This window comes from Colletotrichum higginsianum, chromosome 3 (assembly GCF_001672515.1).
Source record: "Colletotrichum higginsianum IMI 349063 chromosome 3, whole genome shotgun sequence".
In the NCBI taxonomy this organism is placed as follows: domain Eukaryota; kingdom Fungi; phylum Ascomycota; class Sordariomycetes; order Glomerellales; family Glomerellaceae; genus Colletotrichum; species Colletotrichum higginsianum.
The window spans coordinates 1,536,689-1,557,632 of record NC_030956.1 but is presented as its reverse complement, the minus strand read 5'-3'; the positions used below and the strand labels follow the sequence as shown (position 1 = coordinate 1,557,632).

Sequence of the window (20,944 nt, the reverse complement as noted above, 5' to 3'; positions counted from 1 at the left end):
GCGCGGAGGGACCAGGAATTAAGGGGTGATGGGAGGGTTTTATGTATCATATTTAATCGGCGCGAAGAGCTTAGAAGCCCATCTTACGGTAGCACACCTTACGGTGTCAACCCTTTCTAATGCTTTGGTTTCATTTCTGTCGTAATTTCGTTTTTTTGTTCAGAAATATACCTGCTTGCGAGGTGCAACATTCTCTTATTTTTGCGTGGCATTGTCCCGTGGTCAACGACTCGGCGATATCTGGGTTGTTGTTTGTGTAGGGGCTTTCTTTCAGTGCCTAGTGGGGTAGGCAAGGTACCTCCTACCTAAGGTAGGTAGGTACGGCGACAAGTGGGCGTAACATTTTCCACGGCCAGATCAGACCTCGCCGCCAGTTTAACCCCGCCATCGATCAAGCCAGCCGCAGACATGCCAGCCAAACCCAAGATCAGCTCCAAGGCCAAGGAAGCTGAGAGCAAGAGTGAGTCGATATCAGTAATCCCATCCATCGCCGGTTGTGCAAGCTTCCTTCGACCCCTGCGTGCCCTGCAAACGCCGAAGCCGCCGACCTACTCTCCTCATCTCGCTCTCTCTTACCCTATCATACACACGCTGACTTAAGCTCTCCGACACAGACAAACAAGCACAGTCTCCTACTGCCCAGGCTCAGGAGCCCCCAAAGACGATCAACGAACGCTCCACTCAACGTTATTACCAGACGAATCCGCACCAGCGGAAACGAGAGGCAGCCGGTGGCCTGCACAACCTTACACTTGCCGAACGACAGTCGTGGGTCAACGCAACTCTGGTGCGCCACGTAGCGAACAAGGAGATCTACCTCACCAACAAGGCCGAGCGCGAGTTCTGGAAGCAGGTTAACCGTGAGAGCCCGCCGATCCGCCGCCTCGACAGGCGCAAGACCGAAAAGGGTGCCGCCGTCGTCTACGACTGGGGCAACGACAAGAACGGCCGCGACATTGGCGAGTACCCGCTCGAGCAGTTTGCCACCCGAGCCGCCAAGCAGGCACAGCTCACAGCGCTCGAAATTTTGCACCGGCGATTTCTCCAGCGGAGGGAGTTTGCGCGGGACAGCGTGAAGGACGCGACGACAGGGGAGATCACGCAGATCACCAAGGAGGACATCCAGGAGGAGACACAGAGACGACGGGACATGTCGGCAATCAGGAAGGAGCTCTACGGGGACAAGATGGGCCCCTATGCGACGGACCCGGAGTGGGATGATGTCGTACCCATCCCTGCCGAGGAGCCCACCGGCGCGCTGGCCACGATCGCTTACCCAGAGGACTACGCTGAGGGTAAATAATTCACATCTACTTTGTGTCTTGGACAGTGGCACACGTTGGGGACCTCGTTTCCACTGACACCCTGCGTTTTCCCAGTCATGAGCTACCTCCGTGCCGTCATGGTGGGCGAGGAGTACAGCCCGCGGTGCCTCCGGCTGACGGAGCACGTCATCTCCATGAACCCGGCGCACTACACGGTCTGGCTGTACCGCTTTAAGATCGTCGAGGCCCTTGGCATACCCCTCGTCGATGAGATCGAGTGGCTCAACGCCGTCTCACTCGAGCACATCAAGAACTACCAGATCTGGCACCATCGCCAGCTCCTCCTGGACCACTACTATGAGGACATCAAGGCGACGCCGGACGATGTCAAGCGCTTTGGACGGTCCGAGACCGAGTTCCTAGAGCGCATGCTCGCGGAAGACAGCAAGAACTACCACGTCTGGAGCTACCGGCAGTACCTAGTGCGCAAGCTGGGGCTGTGGAACTTGTCGGAGCTGCTGTCGACGCAGAACTGGATCGAGGAGGACGTGCGCAACAACTCGGCCTGGTCGCACCGCTTCTTCCACGTCTTCAACAACCCGGCCACCTCGACCGACGGTTCGCACGCGACGGAGCACGACCCCAAGGTCCCTGCTGAGATCATTGATCGTGAAGTTAAGTACGCCGAGGAGAAGACACTGCTGGAGCCGCAGAACCAGGCCGCGTGGAACTACCTGCGCGGCGTGCTGGTCAAGGGCGGGCGCAAGTTCGAGTCGGCCGAGGCTTTCGCCGCGCAGTTTGCTGAGGGCGTCGGCGAGGGCGATGAGAAGGAGAAAGTTCGTAGCAGCCATGCGCTGGATTTCCTGGCCGAGGTGTTTGCGGAGAAGGGGCAGAAGGCCGAGGCGGCCAAGTATCTCGACCGGCTGGCAGAGAAGTGGGATCCTATAAGGGCGGGGTACTGGAGGTACAGAAAGCTGCAGCTGGAGTAGTTCGGAATGGCAATTGCCGTGCGTTGTAGACTATTCTTATCTTAACTCGTCCTCAGGTCGGGACGCTCAGCATGCAGCGAGTTGGTCAAAGTCTCCGATGCGCTCTTTTGCTGAGTGAATGTACATCATCCTAAGGCCATGCTAATGCCGCTGGACGAAACCCTTGTCCGAAGCCGTGGTCTCTATCTGAAACCCCCAAGTCAGTTCTATTGATGGTCAGCTGGCCGAAAGAGAGACTCAAAGGGGGGGACAGCCCTAACTCCCGATTCGTTCTGTAAAAGTAAACCCAGTATCCGTGATGTCGCTCTCAATGTCAAATCTGCTCCCATGCTCCAACCCGTCAACGCCTTACAACGCGCGGAAGTTCTGGCTCATGATCAACCAGCGCCTTGCGCCTCTCGGCGGGTTCTTGCCAAACGTGTCCCAGTTTGGCACCAGCACGAAAACCTCGTTGAATGTCTTGGCCGGCGCATCGCGGCCCTTGCCGTAGAAGACGCGGCCGGTGACCTGGGCGGCGATGCTGCACTTGGCACCCTTCTCGTCCCCGCGCAGCAGGTGCTCGGGGCAGCCCAGGGAGAAGTCGTTGTTGATGACGTGGGCGTCGAGCGACTCGATCTCGTAGCGTACGTCCTCGCCTTGGGTGTCGAGGAGGGCGACGTACTCGTCGGGCCCGCCCTGCAGGACGGCGCCGTTGACGGAGATGTCGGGCTGCGAGGGGTATTTGGAGCAGGTTGTCGTGTAGAAGTTCGTAAGGGTTCCGGCAAGCTTGCGGCGGTTGAGGGCTTCGTAGTAGGCGTCGGCGAAGTTTGAGGCCGCTGTTATGCGTTAGTCTGGGGTTGGGTGGGATGGGAATGATGGCCTGGAGCTGTACCGTCGGCAGACGCTCTCATTTCCGTTTCGCGAGAGGGAAGCGACATGATTCCGGGTTGCCTCTTAAGGCTTTGTTATAAGGCGAGGCTTGAGGATGTGGTGAGACTTGGTGTTCTTGTTTATTTGATTGTGTTGCTGCAAAGAGGTAGGTAATAACTGGCTAGGTATTTCCGTATTGTTGAATGAAGGACTCGAGCAGAAGTTCGGCGGGGCACCGGCCAGGGATCCTCGATAGATAAAGCTCTATACCGTTATCGTCAATATTAATCAGCACTGTGTCTTTGACGGGGTAGAACATTTCGAGAAGCACCATCACCAGATCGCGTAGCGAGTGGCCGCTTCAGCAACGGTAGCTACCTACGGTAAACACAGCCCAATGAGACCTGTGAGGCTTCCCGCAGCTTTGGCTTTCCGCCGTCGCTATGTGCCGGCGGTACGGCCATCGTGGGTCTGCCCATCATGCAGCCATGGCCAGACATGGCGACAACGGTTCATGAGCTCCGACAGCAAGAGCGACAAGCCATACTACGTGACGACGCCGATTTTCTACGTCAACGCATGTAGGCAAAACTCCAACCGCATTCCAATGACTCGTACCGAAGCTGATAGAGACCATCACAGCACCGCACGTCGGTCACATGTACTCGATGCTCCTTGCCGACGTCCTGAAGCGATGGCAAGTCCTCAAAGGCCGGCCTGCTGTTCTCTGCACCGGTACCGACGAGCACGGCTCCAAGGTGCAGCAGGCGGCGGCGCGAGGTGGCATGGCACCCAAGGAGTTCTGCGATACAACGGCCGAGAAGTTCCGGGACCTGGCGCAGGCGATTGGCATGGATAATGACCACTTCATCCGTACGACGGACCCGGACCACAAAGATGCAGTGCAGTACTTCTGGCACCTTCTGAAGAAGAGGGGCTACATTTACGAGTCCAAACATGAGGGATGGTACTGCGTCAGCGACGAGTGCTTCTATGCAGCCCAAGAGATCGAGCGAAAGGTGGTGCCGCAGACTGGGAGGACGGTGATGGCTTCGATCGAGTCCGGGAACGAGGTCGAGTGGGTAGAGGAGAAGAACTACCATTTCCGCATGACGGCGTTGAAGGGGAGGCTGTTAGAATTCTACGCGGCAAACCCGGACTGGATCGTGCCGAGGACGCGTATGAATGAGGTGATCGCCTGGGTGTCGAACAACCTCGAAGACCTCTCCATCTCGCGGCCGGTACAGAGGCTGGACTGGGGCGTGCGCGTGCCCGACGACCCGACGCAGACCATCTATGTATGGGTTGATGCGCTCATCAACTACCTCACCAAGGCAGGCTTCCCCGGGTGGCAACCGGGCCGCGAGCACGAGGGCGGATGGCCCGCGGACGTGCACGTCATCGGCAAAGACATTGTACGGTTCCACGGCGTGTACTGGCCAGCGCTTCTCATGGCGCTGGACCTGCCGCTGCCGAAACAGTTATTGACTCACGCGCACTGGACGTTGGGAAAGAGGAAGATGTCCAAGTCGCTGGGCAATGTGGTGAACCCGTTCTTCGCGATTGACCGCTGGGGATTGGACACAATGCGATACTTCATGATGCGCGACGGCGGCATCGAGAAGGATGCCGACTACGAGAACTCGTTCGTCATGGCGAGGTATCACAAGGACCTGCAGTCAACCCTGGGCAACCTAGTGAGCCGAGTCGCTAGGAGCAAGGTGTGGAAGGTCAGGGACTCGGTGGCATGGGCGGGTGAGAATAGCGCATCCTTGGGGCAGAGTTTCACAGAGAGCGAGGCGCTGAAGGCGCTAGTCAACGAGATGGCGGCCACCATGTCGAAGCACATGGACGAACTGGACCCCAACGCCGCAATACGCAGCGTTTTCAGCGTTCTCGCTGAGGTGAGGAAACCATGCGATATTTCCCATGAGCTGAACTGACTGAAAAAACTAGACGAACAAGTACATCTCCGACAGGGCCCCATGGGAGCTGACCAATTCAACGAAGACCGAAGACCAGGCCGCACTGCATGAGATCATCTACTTCACCTCGGAGACCGTTCGCTGCGCGGGCATCCTCCTCCAGCCCATCATGCCGGCTAAGATGGGCACATTGCTGGACATCCTTGGTGTTCAGGTCGATAGGCGCGGGTTTGAGCACGCGGCATTTGGCGCGGACCTGACGTACGGCACGCCGCTGACTGATCCGGGACGGCCCGGGGAGTGGGGGAGCCTCTTCCCGCCGCAGCCTGCAGAGAATTGAGCTCGGGGCGTGGGGTTGTTCGTCGTGATGATATATGGACGGCACACATGTGTATATCTATAATCTCCCAGGACTGGCGTCGATTGTATGAGTAAGTGTATCATCGTGTAAATCAAAGAGACAAAAATATGAGAGAGCCCAATGCCAATGAGAGGAAGGAGACAGAGGGAATAAGCGCTCTCGAGGTGATTTTTTTTTTTAAATAAAAAAAATCAGTCTTCTGTTCCCCCTTTTCTAACCGTCATGAGACGTTGGGTGGGCTGAACTGGATGACGCACTGCGCCTTTGACGTTACGTTACGGCTTGGTATTACGACTGTAGTAGGCAAGTGTCGTGAAAGCTGTTTGCGCATCCAAACTGGATTCGTGCACCAACTGGCCAACCAACCCCATCCGGCTTGACCCCTGTTGTTAGCCCCTGCACAACTTGACATCTGCGCCCTTTTTTGACACTAACCAACAAGTCTCGAACTCCTCGGGGGGAAATATGTCCTAGGGAAACTTGTAAGTAGTATCTTGACACACTGATATAAAGACTCTGCTTCTTGGAAGGCTTTTTTGATACATGTCCACAGCGAGTATCCAGCAAATACCTTCTACCATGGGCTCACTCGCTTTCAACTCCAATAAGCCATGGATTGAGACACCATGCGTCCGATCGGCACCCCTCTCCCGCATAGCAGGATGGTAGGTCTGGCGTGCGTCCCTAACCCCTTACAGCCAGAACCGCGCTAAAGCAGACCCCAGCAACATCTACCTTAAGCTCGAGAACCTCCAGCCGTCGGGGTCTTTCAAGTCCCGCGGCATTGGGAACTTCATGGTCCGCGCCGCCGAGTCCGCCCCCGGAGCCGATGCTCACTTCTACTGCTCGTCCGGCGGCAACGCCGGCCTCGCGTGCGCGACCTCGGCCATCGCCCTCAAGCGCAAGGCCACCATTGTCGTGCCTATGACAACGCCCGCCCTCATGATCTCCAAGCTGCGACTCCTGGGCGCACACTGCATCCAGATCGGCGAGAACTGGGCCCAGGCGGACCGCTACCTCCGTGAGGAGTTGCTAATCAACGACCCAGCGGGCGTCTACGTGCCGCCCTTTGATCACCCGCATGTCTGGGACGGCGCCTCCACCATTATCGACGAGGTGGTATTGCAGACCCCCCAAGAAGTCGACATCAACGCAGTGGTGTGCTCCGTTGGCGGTGGCGGCCTGCTCAGCGGCCTTGCGCAGGGCATCGCCCGGAACGAATGGTTCGGCCGGCCTACGCCGACGCTGATGGCGGTCGAGACCGTCGGGGCCGACAGCCTCAACGCCAGCGTGCGCGCCGGAGAGCACGTCACGCTCCCGGGTATCACGTCCATCGCGAGCTCGCTTGGCGCCACGCGTGTTGCGACCAAGGCGTGGGAGGTGGCACGCGACACCCCCGGCTTCCACAGCGTGACGGTGACCGATGCCGAGGCGGCCACGGCCTGCGTGCGCTTCGTCGACGATGCGCGGTTGGCCGTCGAGGCTTCCTGCGGTGCGACAATCGCGACGGTGTACAGCGGCACTCTGCGGAAGCAACTGGGCCATGGCGTATCGGATGAGGAGTGGGCGGAGAAGACCATCGTGCTCATCGTCTGCGGAGGGTCGAACGTCACCATGGAGATCTTGGACGGATACCGTGCCAAATTCGGCATTGCCATCTAGGTGAGTTGAGTCAGTCACCCGGGTCGGATGAATACACTCTGTGCTGAGTCAAAACATATGCGCGCAGATGTCTGTCTACATGCACTTCAGGGATCGGAGCTGCAAGGCGGTTCCCGTACCGTAGGGGTCAGTTACGAATACGATGAGAAAGGAATATATAGCTGCAGGCTCGCCTTGTTTTCAACCTTAAGTTATTCTTAACGTGCTTCTAAGCCATTCGGCCATCTAAGATTTACTCATCTCGAGTATGCGACCTCACGATATTCCAGCACGGCCATCTCGCCGGCAGAAGACGTCACAAACTCCTCCAGATCCCGCAACACCATCTGAATCTCCCCAAAGTAATTCACCTCCCCCTTCTGCACGAAGCCCAGCCGCCGGAACAGCGCGATGCTCGCCGAGTTCCCCTCCTTGATCTTGACCATCAGGCCCTTGAGCTCTGGTGCGTTTCCCTTGCCGGCCTTGCCCTCGCCGTTGACGTGCTCCGCCAGGATGCGTGCCCTGTTGCGGTGCACGTATGTTAGGAGCGTCGTCACCGCGGCGTGTCCAACGCCCTTGCCGCGATGCTCTTTGGATGCGATCATGACATCCACCTCGCCGACGTACGAGGTCTCGTTCGCGATCCGAGTCGCGCCGTCGTTGTCCCCATCGTCGTCGTTGTCGTCATCGTCACTGGGGTAGATGAAGAAGTTGATGTCGCCAACCATGCGCTCCGGGGTGTCGACATCCCCGGCCTGCAGCGTCTCGGTTTTCGTTCTGGACGAAACAGGCAGCGGTTGACAGATGATGAAGGTGAGCTTGTCGTGTGACGTCCGCCATGACTGTTGGTTTTCGTACTCTTCCTCGAGCGTCAGCGGTTCCGAGGCCGTGGCTTCCTGGATTTCCTACGTCACGAAATGCATGAAATCAGTCTGCTGCGCCCATCTCATTCGCCAAATCCTCACGTGTGGTGGTGGTGGTGGTGGTAGTGCTGAAGAATGGGCAAGAGGACGGCCTTGGAGGTGAGGCAGGTGAGTGAGTGATGGTTTCACTGACCGGGTCACTCATCCACTCATGATACCGCTCCACATGTCTCGCCTCGTAGGGGACCAGAGTCACCCCCGGCGTCACGATGGCTGTCCTATGTGTGTGAGTAAGGATTCACTCTCGGCAAGACGACTGTCTTCTCGTCTTTAGACTGGGCAGGAACCGGACGGGGGGCGACATGCCTGTGTGTTCATTCAGCCTCATTGTGCAATTGCATAAGGTGTCACTGTTGCATTCGCAAACTCCACTTCAACTCTCGCCAAAAGAGGGGAGGGGAGGGGAGGGGGAAATGAAAGCCAACGCGAGATCTTGTCGATTCCGCCCGCAGCTCCACGTCTTCTCCTGTCGGCGTCCCAAAGAAGGAGTACTTCGAAGCTAGACAATGGTCAAGTATTGAATTGTACCTGCACAACTTCACAACAGCTCCGGACGAGCTTAGGTCAGTCAACGTGCCAGAGTGGTTAATGGGCTGCCCTGCTACGGATTTCCGGTCTCCGGACCAGGATCCTGCAGTTAAGGCAGTGGCTTCGGTCGCGCAAGTTCGAATCTTGTCGTTGACGTGTTTCTTTTGTTGTGATAAACTTTTTGAGGGAATGGATTAGTGGTTGGTTGAGTGAGAGCTATTTGGCATCGTGTCCTGTTATGTGGAACGTCGTGTGGTTCGTTGGAAATGGAGGCAGCCTTCGTTCGTTAGACACCCCACAAAAACATTCACAGCTTCTTCTTCCTTACTGAGCAACACTGTTTGTTCATTACATCACGGGCACAGGATAATTCAGAAAGAACATCTTGCTGTACACGTATAGCTTGTTATGTGAGCAAGTAAGTGCGGAAGGTGAAAAAATATTTTAGCAGTATTTCACTCATGCATCCTTCTATCATTTGCTAACTAGAAAGCAGAAGCAATGCGTAGCAAGATTAAACACATTCAAAAAAACGTCAAGGACAGGATTCGAACCTGCGCGACCGAAGCCACTGCCTAATCTGGAATCAAGGTTTGATAGCAGGGCAGCCCATTAACCACTCTGGCACCTTGACTAGTGGCGCTTGTTGATAATGAGCGCTGAGTTTTTGTACACTATGTACCTGAAACAACAATTAGGAAACAAGCAGGCTCCAATTTCCCTAAGTATTGCTACTCCCTCCCAGACGCCTTATTGTTAAGTTGAAAGAGCTATTAGTATTTAAATGCTTGTAGTAGATCTTAAGATTTTAGTTTTTATTAGCATGAGTAGGTTAGCTAGAACTCCTCAGGTTAATATAAGATTACAAGCGTCCCTTGTCTTATCCAGCTTTAGTTAGGAGGTTGGTTCTTTAGCTGCGCTGGTGTAAGTGCTGATAGTGTAGCAAAATCCAGGTTTTATTCTTTAATACAGAAGAAAATAGATCAGTCAGGGGATGTAACAAGATCTGTCCTATTTAGACTGATACAATATACCTACAGAACAGGTAACTCTAGCGTAGAATACTAAGATTTAAAGTACTGTCTCGTTATGTGTAGCACATTCCGTTAGTTTACAGCCTTAACTTGCAACCGCGCACCAGCTTTATTCCCTATGGAGTACTTCAGCAAATTAATACTCATCCTATTTTCTAATGTATCACTCGAAAACATCCCTCGACGGGTGAAATTCAAGCCACTCTCATACGGTAACTCCCCTTCTGACAACTCATCTGCTCCTTCACCCGTCGACAGTTCTTGCTCTGCAAGCTGGAAACTTGTTGAATCGCGGCAGGAAGGCATTTTATGGTACCTGCACTGCTTGAGGATTTGGACGAGTTGCCTTCAGTTTCTTTTTCTCTCTCGACTGAATGCGCCTCAAGAACCCTGCTTCGGTGTTTCGCCCAAGGGCTATACAGTCTTTCTCTCCACTCACTCTCTTACCTACCTACCGGTAGATTCTCATCAATCTTCTCCTTATTGGCTCACATTACATTCGCTACCTCCTTGAAATAGACAAACTCAATCTCGCCGCATCGAAATTCTTCCTAGCTTGTATTACAGGTAAAACAACCCTCTACTAGCAGACCCTCACCACGCTCTGGCTTAGAAGACCGGCCAACAGTTCGAACTGGTTTGTATTTATCCAGGTTTCAAGATCGGGCTACGCCATATCTCTGAATTTCCCCCTTTTGTTCTTTGCTGGGACACGCTCTCAGTTACGTCTTCCTTGGACCCTCGACTCGTGGCTGCTTCCCGTGCGACCTCTCCCACAAAGGCTACCACGGAAGGAACATACGACAAAAGATATTTCAACCGGCCTCTTGCCCATTTTTTGCAATCTTTAAACCCATTTTATAACCTGCAGATCTTTTCAGAATATTGGACACAACCACAAAGGCCACGCAAACGCAGACACCAAAGCCATTGCTTTACTGGACAAGATACTCCCTTCGTCTAACGATACAACGCTACTGCCATTGATTTCCTTCCCTTTCAAAATATCAGACCTCAAAGAAAGCGCAGATCAGAGACTGGCGAAGATTGAGTGACTTTCAGCGAAGCTCATACCTGGCAACTCAACACTCAGTATCCCCCGTCGTCTCCCAGGTACGTGCTGCCAAAACTTAACCCACAACTCTTGATTCAGTGTGCCTTTGTTTATTTGTCCATCGCCCAGTCTCATCTTTTCAACATGGCCCCAAGCAAGAAAACTAGAGTAGCCAAGAAGCAGCAGACCTCTGCCACTGGATCTCGGACCAAGGCCAACCTTCCCAAGGGTAAAGCCAATGCACCCAAGATCAGAACTAATGTGCCCAAGGGCAAGGCACGCGATTTGGCCAAGAATTCGAAGTCTGCAGCACCGCCCCAACCCCAGGACACGATCGTTGTCGGAGGCCAAAAGCGCCACGTTATAGCCGTCGAGGACGACAGTTCCGACGAGGGCACGATCAGACCGCCGAAGCGGCGCAAAGGCGGTAAGGGACCTGATCCCCACGACTATCATGCGGTACGAGAGGCTCCTCCACGTCCACTAAGTGGCCAGTTTGCGAGGAAGTCGACTGCCCATTACACGTGGGGAGCTTCTTTCCAGTCTCCCCCTCTTTCTCGATTCAAGGCCCAAGAGAAGCAATCTGAAGCAAACGCGGTAGTTCCTCTTGTCAATGAGAAAGGAAAGAAAATGGGTCGAAGCAAAAACCCTTCGCAGTTAAGACCCAGCCGTGGAAGTGGTGGCCTCCTGTCAATGAGTGCCAGACTGAAGTCTCTGAACGGCAAAAACCACTTCTTCTTCATGAATCTTCCACTTGAGATCCGGCAGAAGATATACAAGGAGATTCTGGTTGCTAAAAACCCCATCCGCGTTCGACAGGGTTGGTCGGCGGTCTATCCTCGCAATCGACCCATGGTTGAGACAGACATCTTACGAGTCTGCCGCCAGGTCAGAAACGAAGCAGTGAACGTTCTCTATGGCGAGAATACTTTCCTGTATCTCCTTAGAGAAGCCGCAATGCTCCCCGCGACAAACTCACTTGGTGAGAACGAGATTGTGGTGCAGCATCCACTCTTGGCAGAGGAGCACCTTTCTGAATACGAAGGCAATAGCGAGGACGAGTACGATGACGCCGACCTCCTTCCCATGGCACGTTCAATGCGAGACTCCGAAATCGAGATTGACATCCGGCGCTACGGCCACAAGTTCCGCAAGCTCATGATCGTTGCCGAACCGAACCGCACCGAGAAGGGCTACCTCCTGAGCATGGCAAATGCGATCAACGTCTTCCGCAACCTGAAGCCTATCAGGCCCCGCGTGCATACCCTGACCATCGAGATCACGCCAATTCGCGACATTCATACAGGGGAAATTAGCTTTCTTGATTTCTTTGAGAAGACGTCCGAGGTGGTCCGCGCACTGAGAGGTTTGCCTTGCCAATTTATTGAAATCCTCATCAACACAGGCGGTGGTAACCAGGAGCGCATCCGACTCAACATGAAGTACGCGGCCAATATCCGGCGCGCCAAGCGCGGTCAGGAGGATGCCTGGGAGAATGATCGGGTCATGCAATCGTACCGCAGCGCGCAGGCGGGGGATGCACAGCAGAGTCTCGATAGCCTGTCGGTCATGATCCAGGAGGTCTGGGAGGGACCAAACGGACGTTTTGTCGGCGGGTTGAATTCCGACGAGAGCGATGAGCACGAGGACTACTTTTAAGCAACAAGCTGGGTTGAGAGGGGAGCGCAACATATGCACACTTAGCGATGGGAGGGTTTCTTTGGTTTCTGGTTTGCGGGTGTGTATCTGGGAGGGAGTTGAAGGAATCGGGTATGGAGCGACAGCAACATTCGATCACGTTACACTCGGAAGCTTTTGCGCTCTTTTGGGGCGATCGGGATCTTGGGGCATCCTTTTCATAAAAGTGGGTGATTTCTTAGATTTCTTTTCGAGATCTACTCGTCAGGTAGCATTAATCCTCATTCTCCATGCTTAGGAGACAGTGAAAATTTTCCCTTTCCATAGCTCGGGGGGTATATCAAATCATAACCTTCTCAATGCTCAATAACGTACTCTCTCTCTCCTTCACCCAAGCCCCAAAATTGTCGTCATGACGCTGTCGCAGTTGCCGCCATGATTTTGACCTTGGAAACCTCCAATGTTTCCGTGTCTACCAGAACCAGCTCCTTGCTCTCTGCAAAAGATGGCACGGTGATGAGCCGGACCTGCTGGCCGTTGTCGCCCTGAATGACTTTTGTCGAGAACTCAGGCTGGCACCCGACGAAGTAGAGGTGGGGGGCTTCCTTCATGACGAAGGGATCGTCATCTTGGAAGGGGTAGGCCCCTTGATGACAGTTAGTAGACTGCTTGTGTTGGTAGTGGTGGTTCAGGGGTCTAAGAGGGCTGCTCACAAAGTGTGTCGGGGGCGGTAGGTGCGCTGCAACGCCACCTGCACATGGCCTCCATCATGCCCAGCCGGTCGTCACTGTCAACGTACTTAAACACGTCGTCGACATTCTGGCCGCCGGTGCCGAGGACCCTCCACCCGTCCACTTCGGCCTCCCAGGGGTTCGTCGTGGTGTCGAGCCAACCGGTCTCCTTGGCGCCGGGCGCAGCGCAGTAAGGTCTCGAGCGCGGGAACATGGCCGGATGGATGGGCTGCTGTGGATAACTCGCGTTGGCGGGGTCCTCGGCGCCGGGGATAAGGGTGACGGGGATGGAGGGGAGCAGGTCGGCGAGGAAGTCGTCCAAGAGCTGGCTGGGGAGCGGGTTGTAGGCGCTGGCGTCGTAGCCGTATTTCTTGTTGGTCGACGTCTTGGAGGCCGGGTTCGTGGTGGTGGGTGTTGGGGTAGAGGAGTCGATGGAGTTTCCCGCGATGATGAGGCGGGACACGTGGGCGAGCTCTGAGGACTGGGTTGCAGGGGTGAGGGCCTCGCCGAGGAGGAATTCAAGAAGGAGGGTGAGCTCGAGAGCATAGGATGCGTCGCCGCCCGAGAAGGAGAGGCCCGAGACAATGGCGATTTTGGACGAGGGTCGTTGGGACGGGGTAGAGGTGCCGGACATGTTGTGGTCTTCGGAAGGGCTGTCGGTAAGGGTCCAGCGGGAAGGCTGCGGGGCGAGGTCCGGAAACTTGACGTCGATGACCTCGAGCTCACCGTTTGCGTTCTCGGATCCCAGAACGCCGATGATTGTGCCAGTGACGAGGTGGATGGACTTGAGGACGTCGCCAACAAGGCGGATGCGACCCGAGTCATCCTCGAGCATTATCATGTCCTTGTCGTCCTCATTCGAGTAGTAGCGGTCCGTAGATATGGGAGCTGAGATCCAGCGCTGCGAGATCAGGTCAGCTATGGTCCTTGTTTGTTTGTTTGTGTGTGTGTGTGTGTGTGTGTGTGTGTGCGTGCACTTGGGGGGTGGGGAGAGGTGAAGGGATGCGCATACATCCTTGGAAACGTCCTCGAGGATGTTCGGCTTCAGAGCCATGTCAATATAGACGGTGCCTGTCACCCAACAGAGCTCGCCCTGACGGACGTCAAGAACACGGTTGACGTGCTTGGCCTCCTCCCCGCCAATGATGGTGCCGTCCCAGGCCTCGGCAGCGGCGGCGTCAACGGCGGGCCGAATAGAGGTGAGACGCAGGAAGTAAATGTCGGCATACTGCTGTTGGTATGAGCGCTCCTTGGGCAGGGCGAAACTGTTGAGAGGTTTGTAGCGGGAGGGATCTCGACTGAGTGTCGATGAGGCGGCGGCGGCATCGCTGTGGATCGAGAATGAGCTGGTCAGCCTTTCTTTCTATGTTCCTCTCTGTCGATTCGTAGAGTCAACGTGGGGGGAGGTGGAGGAACACTGTACTAACGCCGGCTTTTGGAGAAGCGCGGTGGCTTCTTCGAGAGTTACCATGTTGACGAACAGGTTTGTTGCCTTCTTAATTCAGTAAGTAGGGAAACAAATGTTTTTGTGCTGTTGTGGTTGTCAAACAAGCTCCTACGCAGCAGGTCAATGGCTATGGCAGATGTTGGAGCTGGGGGGGGTTGTGGTATTGCATGCACTGGACGCGTCGAACCATCTTGGAGTAGAAATGTCGCGAATTTTGGCGTAAATGGGGTTGGGATGGGACCGCCTCCCCCTTCCCTGTCCGTCGTCCCCTGTGGCTGATGCTTCCAGGGCCGCCCCTCATTCCGCGGTGCTTCAGCGGCCCGGTGGATCGGCTCAGGGCCGTTCGGTCCAGCCACCGACGGCGGGGTCGTTCCCTACCTCACTTCTCATGGTGTGTCACCACTCTTCTGGAATGAGAATGAGGGGTGCTTTTTCTTCCTCTCTGCTGTTGCCAAGTGCTGATAGGCCGGCCCTGTGGCAATCGATCAGGGCGCGGGCGGACCCTAACTGGGCTGTTGGCCCGGGCCATCTTACAGGTAGACTTTCCGTGCTATCGCCGGGGTCATGACGCCTTCTATCGCGGGCGGTGTGGATGTGAATACTCGTTCCCCCCTCAGGTGCTCGACTTTAAACCCCTCTTCACAAACACACACATCTCACACCGTCACCTTGTCCATCTCACTCCACCTCCTCACGAAACGTCGAGACCCTGAGTTCGCATCGTATACCACACACTGCACACCATGGCTCAGAAATCCCCTACCATCGACGTGACTGATCTCAGCTACAACTTCCCAGGCTCCACCTCGGGCCTTAAGAACATCTCTCTCTCGGTGCCCTCGCGCTCGCGCACCCTCCTCATCGGCGCCAATGGCGCTGGCAAGACTACCCTCCTCCGCCTCCTTGCCGGCAAGCGTCTGGCACCACAGGGTGGCATCTCCATCGCTGGTATCGATCCCTTCAAGGATGGGCTCGAGGGCGTCACCTACCTCGGCCTCGAATGGGTCCTGAACCCCATCGTCCGCACCGACATCGGCGTCGTTGAACTCCTCCGCTCCGTCGGCGGCGACGCCTACCCCGACCGCCGCGATGAGCTCGTCTCCGTCCTCGACATCGACACTGCCTGGCGCATGCACGCCGTATCCGACGGCGAGCGTCGCCGTGTTCAGCTTGCCATGGGCCTCATCCGCCCTTGGACCATCCTCCTGCTCGACGAGATCACTGTCGACCTCGACGTGCTCAGCCGTGCCGAGTTCCTGGGCTGGCTGCGCCGCGAGACCGAGATCCGGGACTGCACCATCGTCTACGCCACCCACATCCTCGACAACCTCGCCGGCTGGCCCACTCATCTCGTCCACATGCACCTCGGCACTGTGCGCGAGTGGGACACGGCCGGCAAGTTCATCGCCGGCGTCGAGGGCGGCACCGGTAACAGCACCCTCGGCGAACTGGTCCTGGGGTGGCTGCGCCAGGATCTGAAGGACCGCGGCCCGAGATCGCAGGCCCACATTGAGTCTGAGGGCAAGACCTATTCCGCTGGCGGCTACGGAGGCTACGGCGACGAATCTGATAAACTGAAATGAGCTCGCCGGGAGGAGGCTCGGTCTTGAGGGTGGTGGTGGTGGCGGAACGTGCGTTCAACATTTAACGCTGCTTCTTGTGGGGCGAGTAGGAAACGGCGTCTACGGCACTCAACTGCATTCTGGACGGCGTTTGCGTCAAAAATCTTTATTTATACTTATTCAACGTGAGATGATGGCCCGGTCAACTCGGCATAGGGGTGTGTCTTTCAACTTGGACCACGGGGATACGAGGGCGGCTCGTCGAGTGATGGGATCGGCAAGAGTCCATAAAACAAAAGCAGAGTGAAGAGGGAGGGCACTCTCAACTGGCCTTTTCGGCGGCGTTTGGTTGCGTAGACCTGTTCAACAACGGGCATACCATACAGGTGGCTTGCTTTCTTTTAGGATTTTCATGGCTTTAAAGAGATACCCCGCGTCTTCAACCAAAAAAGGGGGGTCCGATATTTGGGCAGAGGGACGCTGTCGACTCAACTAGACAGAGATGTAGATTCGCGAAACATAGAACGCCGGAAAGAATCCGTTTTATTGATCTTACGAGTCCCTATTCCCCCACGGGTATCATGCCTATGTCCGTCACCAGCCCGTCTAGTAGAGACTGCACAAAATCAATCGCTAAGCAACACTTTTTGAGCTCATGAGCACCTTCATCGTATTCTTCATCAGCGCCGGGATACCGCCCAGTCCCTTGCTCTCCAGCGCCCGCAGCACAATGATCCTATACTCGGACCACGTAATGCGCAGACCCCGTGCCTCGGCCAATCTGGCTAGACTGTTGGCAGTGACTGGTCCGGCGTGGCGTGTGGAGAGGGCGTTTTCGTCCACTGCCACCTCACGGTCTTCGAGCTCGCGGATGCATTCGATGGCCTGAAAGCTCAACAATGGCGAGAACGAAAACCCAAACAGTGTCGGCAGCATGAGGTCCATGACAAGATCCTCGACGTATCTTTGCAGGCGCAGGGTGACAGGACGGGCGTTAAGGCAGCCCAGCGCGTTCTTGTCACCGTCATTGAAGGCCTTGCCACGCCAGAGACAGTTGCAGATGTCCATAAGGAATCCGTTAAAGTGGTTCACGTAGTTCGGGGCATACATCGTCGGTTGGCGCCTAGCCATGGCCAATTCGAAGCCTTTCTTGTACGTTGCCAGGACAGTGCATAGGCGTGAAACGTTGGCGAGGGAGTGGCTGAAGAAGACGAGATAGACGAGCTCGGCTGGTGGGTTGGCAATGCGGAGCAGGGGCTGGAGGACTGAGTCTGAGATGCTGGCGGCGCTTTGTTCGTAGAGATCAAGCACGCCGCCATGGACAGCGACACTCGGGGAGGCTTGAACAAGGTTAAGGGCGACGATGCCTGCGTGCTCCATGACGTCGTAAAAGGCGTCGAAGGGTACATCTATGGGTATCTGGTCGAAAGAACGCAAGACAAAGGTCCAGCGGCGGACGAGATTTTCATAGAGCCTGAGAAGAGCCAGTTGAGACTCGGATGTGGGAGGGAGGCACTCTTCCAGGGGTTTTAGGATGGTGTTATATAACCCTATGCTCGGGTTGTCAGCGACGTACGTAGTTGGGAGATTGCTATGGACATCTTACCATCAAATGCTACCAGCGGTGCGTACTGAAGAATGCTCATGATAGGGGCTCGGGCATCCACGCCGTTCCATGTCGTGAAAAGTTTGGCAAGGAAGCTCAAGACGACAGGTGGCGTTTCCTAGACAAATCAGACAGAGCCAAAACAGGATTACCAATGCAAACCCTCACCTTGACGCGCGACACATATTCCTCGAGAATCTCCATTGTCTCCTTGAACAGCTTGTCGTCGGCGTTACCGTTGAGAACGTCCTCGAGAACGGCTTCGATCCAATGAACTACGCGTTTCGAAACCGCATCATCCTTTTTCAGGGCAATGAATTTCTGAAGTAGAGGATCCGCCAACACAGCTGCAAGCTGATTGGGGAGCTCGATCTTTTCGATCGACTGAGCAAGGCGATCGGCATTGTCAATCTCTTCCAGGGTGACAGAGTTCTGTTGTGATTGTCAGTTTCAAGTTTGACTCTACGGCTCCCTCGGAGTATCTCACCTCTGTAGCTTCTGAGGTGTGAACAGAAGGAAGATTAAATGCTTTGCCGCCGCGGGCCCTCAAAGCCAGGTGATTGACACTGAAGCCGTTCCGAGGCTGGCCAGCTGCCTCAGCAGCACGCTGCGAGTGGTCTCTTTGGATCTGGTCGAGTCTCCCTCGCCATTCCGTGTCAGGATGCTGCCAAGGTCAGACAAGTTTTTCGTAGTGCGATACTTGTACTACCTTGAAGGTCGATGCCCTACCTCGCAATGCATCGCTGACAATGATTTCGGGGTAGTAATCTTTGTAGACCCGAAGAAGCCCTGTCAGGGCGGGGTCATTGCCTGTGCTTCTCGATAGATTGAGTCTAGAGAAGGGTCAGCAATCAAGCGAAATCGCCGAGAACATAAAGGACCGCTTACATCTCTTGAAGCCGGAAGGGCCGGACGTGTTTCCGACGCGTTATCAGGGCAAGTAAGTGACACAGTTGTGGTCTGGTTTGCGTTAGCCCCTTTCTTCAGGCTTCAGGCGGGGGGGGGGGGGGGGCGGTTCCGACCGAATGGCAGCTGTGTCGAGCAGATTAAACAGCACAGCATATGCTTGCGACAGGATGGCTGGCTTCTCGATGACATGATAGACCATGATCAACCATTTGAGGATATTCGATTGCAGGACTAGCGAGGGCTTCAGTTCACCGTGCCCCAGACATCCGACTACTCTCAAAACGGCGTCGCTGGACAGCCGAGTCGCAGGGTACAGATTCTTCACCAGCGTGTTCAAGCTTGCCTGGTCCAGATGGTTCGGCCTCGTCAGCAGGTCGATGAGTTCGCTCAGGGGCTCGGGCAGCAGCCCGCTGTCATAGGCCGAGGCCGCAATCTTCTCCACGGTAGGCTTGATGCTGGTAGCGCGCCGTTTGGCCGGTAGGCCGGAGGCTGGAAGAGGTGTCATTATCATTCCATATATACTGCCACGACTTGGGGCTCACCGTCTACGAGGTCCCGGATCAAGAGAGGTATGTCGTCAGTTGGTCGGTCTAGTGACATGTTGTCGGTGGGAGAAGCCATTTTGGCCGACAATGGTCGGACCACGGACATGAATCGTTTCTATTGACTGCGCTGTTGGCCCAGACGAGACGCGATTACATGTGGTGATGCAGGCGGGGCGCAGTGTCGTGGTGCCCCGACAACGATATTGATGCCGATCGGTATCCGTTCCGTAATGAACGACAGCAGACGACCATACGCGTCGGCGGGGTGGCAGACCAACCCGAGCGCGTCTAGGCGGGATATGTGCACCGTGCACACCCCTCGTCACCAAACGGCCGGATGGCCCCCACTTTGTGGTGCCTTAGCGGCCGGGGTCGCACGTCGGAGCAAGCTCCAACCTCAGCCTTTCGCAGCTGCAAGGACCGTAGCATCAGGTGTCGGATTTTCTGTGGGTGTTTTCTCGGTCAGCAGTAATCTACGCAAACGAGCACGAAAGAGGGAGGTGACGGGCGGACGAAGGTCGTCTCGGTAAGCAGCCAGGCGGAGCAGGCGGAGCGATGCAAGTCACTTGGGTAGGTACTTAGGTACCAAAAGTAGTTCGTTGTAGGTACTGTATGGCCGTTGGTTTAGCGGGTAGATAAATCTAATCGGTAGGGAGGTAGGTAGACCACCACATGAGATCACGTTATCGCATGGTTCGAGAATCTGGCCATCGTTGGCTGTGGCGCTGGAAGACCGGGTCAGTATTTAGATTGAGTCAGTCGCCGTGAGTCTTTCGTCACTGCCTATTTACCAGGTATTATGGACACATAGACCCCAAACTGCAGGGCGACGAAGGAGTTTCGTCATGGGGGCCGGCACACCATATGATTGACGCCCTGTTCGTCGTGAGTACTGGGATGGCAAAGATTCTTCACCGGTTTCTCACCAGCGTCAGTGCTGGTTGCCGCGGACTTGGCAAACCCTTCGGGCCGTAAGAACGTGTATGCCTGCCGTATTGGCTGCTGCTGTTGGCTCTGGAGTTCATTTGAACGTGTTGATGTTCCAAAGCAAGGAGCTACTTGAGCAAAGTAGGTGGGCACGTCGGCTACCATGACCCTGTTGGCAATGGAAAATCCAAGAGATGAACGTTGGTAAAACACGGTAGCAAATGCACAGTAACGACAAAGCGGAAGGAGGGGGCGGCATTCATCGCCTCATTTGGGGTTGCGCAGAGAGCAAGCAACTGCAAAGGCACAGGCTGACCAGGAGGAAGATGGGTCTCAAATGCAAGGAAAGTGAGCGGCCATGATGCCCAGTACTTACAAGGTACCCCAGGTACATACCTAGCTCTCCGTACCTCTTTCCCCCCTTCCCCAGGACGCACGCAACTCCCAACACCGGACATACTGCAAAAACCACACAAACATCAGTATTGGCCAAGCTGGTTGACCGAGATGTGCTGGGTGGCTCACCTTCTGCTTCTTTTTTCCTTCTTCTCCTTCTTGCTGATGTTTTATTTACTTGTTTCGATTACCTTGCTACCTTTACCCGTTGTTCTACAACCCTTCCACCAAATGCCTTGTCAGAATCCTTCTGCCACCCTCGACCCATCATACCAATCAACACCTCATCCAACCTCCACATGCTGCTGCAGGAGGTCATCCGTGCTTCTGCTTCTACCAAGCGTTTACACAATTTGCTGTCGACTCAACTAAGCATTGTCTCTTCTGGCCTGGTTTTGCATTTCTCGCTGATCACTGACATCGCCAGCAGGTCCGCACCATTCTGTTTTCTCCACATGTCCTTTGAGATTTGGCATACGGCAAATTTACAAGCGGCCGCTGTGCGCCAATTCTCTTCTCTACTTCACGTATCAATGTCAGTCGCTGCCCGAAGTCTCCACAGCCGAGATTGTCCATCATTGGCGTTCTTCATATCGGAGGATCCTCCCGGTAAA

The 20,944-nt window shown here is 55.3% G+C and overlaps 8 protein-coding genes across 8 annotated transcripts; 4 read left to right on the top strand and 4 right to left on the bottom strand.

Moving 5' to 3' along the window:
• Positions 1 to 408: 408 nt before the first annotated feature.
• CH63R_04033 (Prenyltransferase alpha subunit) lies at positions 409 to 1,303 on the top strand (the record flags this gene model as incomplete). Its single annotated transcript, XM_018299008.1, has 2 exons — positions 409 to 460; positions 615 to 1,303. 2 exons carry the CDS (start codon positions 409 to 411, stop codon positions 1,301 to 1,303), a joined length of 741 nt encoding a protein of 246 aa, XP_018160254.1.
• Positions 1,304 to 2,602: 1,299 nt separating this feature from the next.
• Positions 2,603 to 3,171, bottom strand: CH63R_04032 (Nuclear transport factor 2 domain-containing protein; the record flags this gene model as incomplete). The annotated part of the gene is made up of 2 exons (XM_018299007.1): positions 2,603 to 3,069; positions 3,126 to 3,171. The coding sequence occupies 2 exons, from the start codon at positions 3,169 to 3,171 to the stop codon at positions 2,603 to 2,605; spliced, it is 513 nt and encodes a 170-aa protein (XP_018160253.1).
• A 329-nt stretch (positions 3,172 to 3,500) lies between these two features.
• Positions 3,501 to 7,051, top strand: CH63R_04031 (Methionyl-tRNA synthetase; the record flags this gene model as incomplete). The annotated part of the gene is made up of 6 exons (XM_018299006.1): positions 3,501 to 3,684; positions 3,746 to 5,007; positions 5,060 to 5,289; positions 5,440 to 5,459; positions 5,943 to 6,054; positions 6,115 to 7,051. 6 exons carry the CDS (start codon positions 3,501 to 3,503, stop codon positions 7,049 to 7,051), a joined length of 2,745 nt encoding a protein of 914 aa, XP_018160252.1.
• Positions 7,052 to 7,287: 236 nt separating this feature from the next.
• Positions 7,288 to 8,281, bottom strand: CH63R_04030 (N-acetyltransferase; the record flags this gene model as incomplete). The annotated part of the gene is made up of 3 exons (XM_018299005.1): positions 7,288 to 7,935; positions 8,087 to 8,171; positions 8,196 to 8,281. The coding sequence occupies 3 exons, from the start codon at positions 8,279 to 8,281 to the stop codon at positions 7,288 to 7,290; spliced, it is 819 nt and encodes a 272-aa protein (XP_018160251.1).
• A 2,432-nt stretch (positions 8,282 to 10,713) lies between these two features.
• Positions 10,714 to 12,228, top strand: CH63R_04029 (uncharacterized protein; the record flags this gene model as incomplete). Its single annotated transcript, XM_018299004.1, has 1 exon — positions 10,714 to 12,228. The coding sequence occupies one exon, from the start codon at positions 10,714 to 10,716 to the stop codon at positions 12,226 to 12,228; it is 1,515 nt and encodes a 504-aa protein (XP_018160250.1).
• Positions 12,229 to 12,617: 389 nt separating this feature from the next.
• On the bottom strand, positions 12,618 to 14,409 carry CH63R_04028 (DNA polymerase alpha/epsilon subunit B; the record flags this gene model as incomplete). The annotated part of the gene is made up of 4 exons (XM_018299003.1): positions 12,618 to 12,853; positions 12,921 to 13,839; positions 13,951 to 14,266; positions 14,366 to 14,409. The coding sequence occupies 4 exons, from the start codon at positions 14,407 to 14,409 to the stop codon at positions 12,618 to 12,620; spliced, it is 1,515 nt and encodes a 504-aa protein (XP_018160249.1).
• Positions 14,410 to 15,128: 719 nt separating this feature from the next.
• Positions 15,129 to 15,968, top strand: CH63R_04027 (ABC transporter; the record flags this gene model as incomplete). Its single annotated transcript, XM_018299002.1, has 1 exon — positions 15,129 to 15,968. One exon carries the CDS (start codon positions 15,129 to 15,131, stop codon positions 15,966 to 15,968), a length of 840 nt encoding a protein of 279 aa, XP_018160248.1.
• A 612-nt stretch (positions 15,969 to 16,580) lies between these two features.
• On the bottom strand, positions 16,581 to 19,113 carry CH63R_04026 (Mis6 domain-containing protein; the record flags this gene model as incomplete). Its single annotated transcript, XM_018299001.1, has 7 exons — positions 16,581 to 17,497; positions 17,554 to 17,671; positions 17,722 to 17,985; positions 18,041 to 18,217; positions 18,263 to 18,386; positions 18,576 to 18,951; positions 19,005 to 19,113. 7 exons carry the CDS (start codon positions 19,111 to 19,113, stop codon positions 16,581 to 16,583), a joined length of 2,085 nt encoding a protein of 694 aa, XP_018160247.1.
• Between the last annotated feature and the right edge of the window lie 1,831 nt (positions 19,114 to 20,944).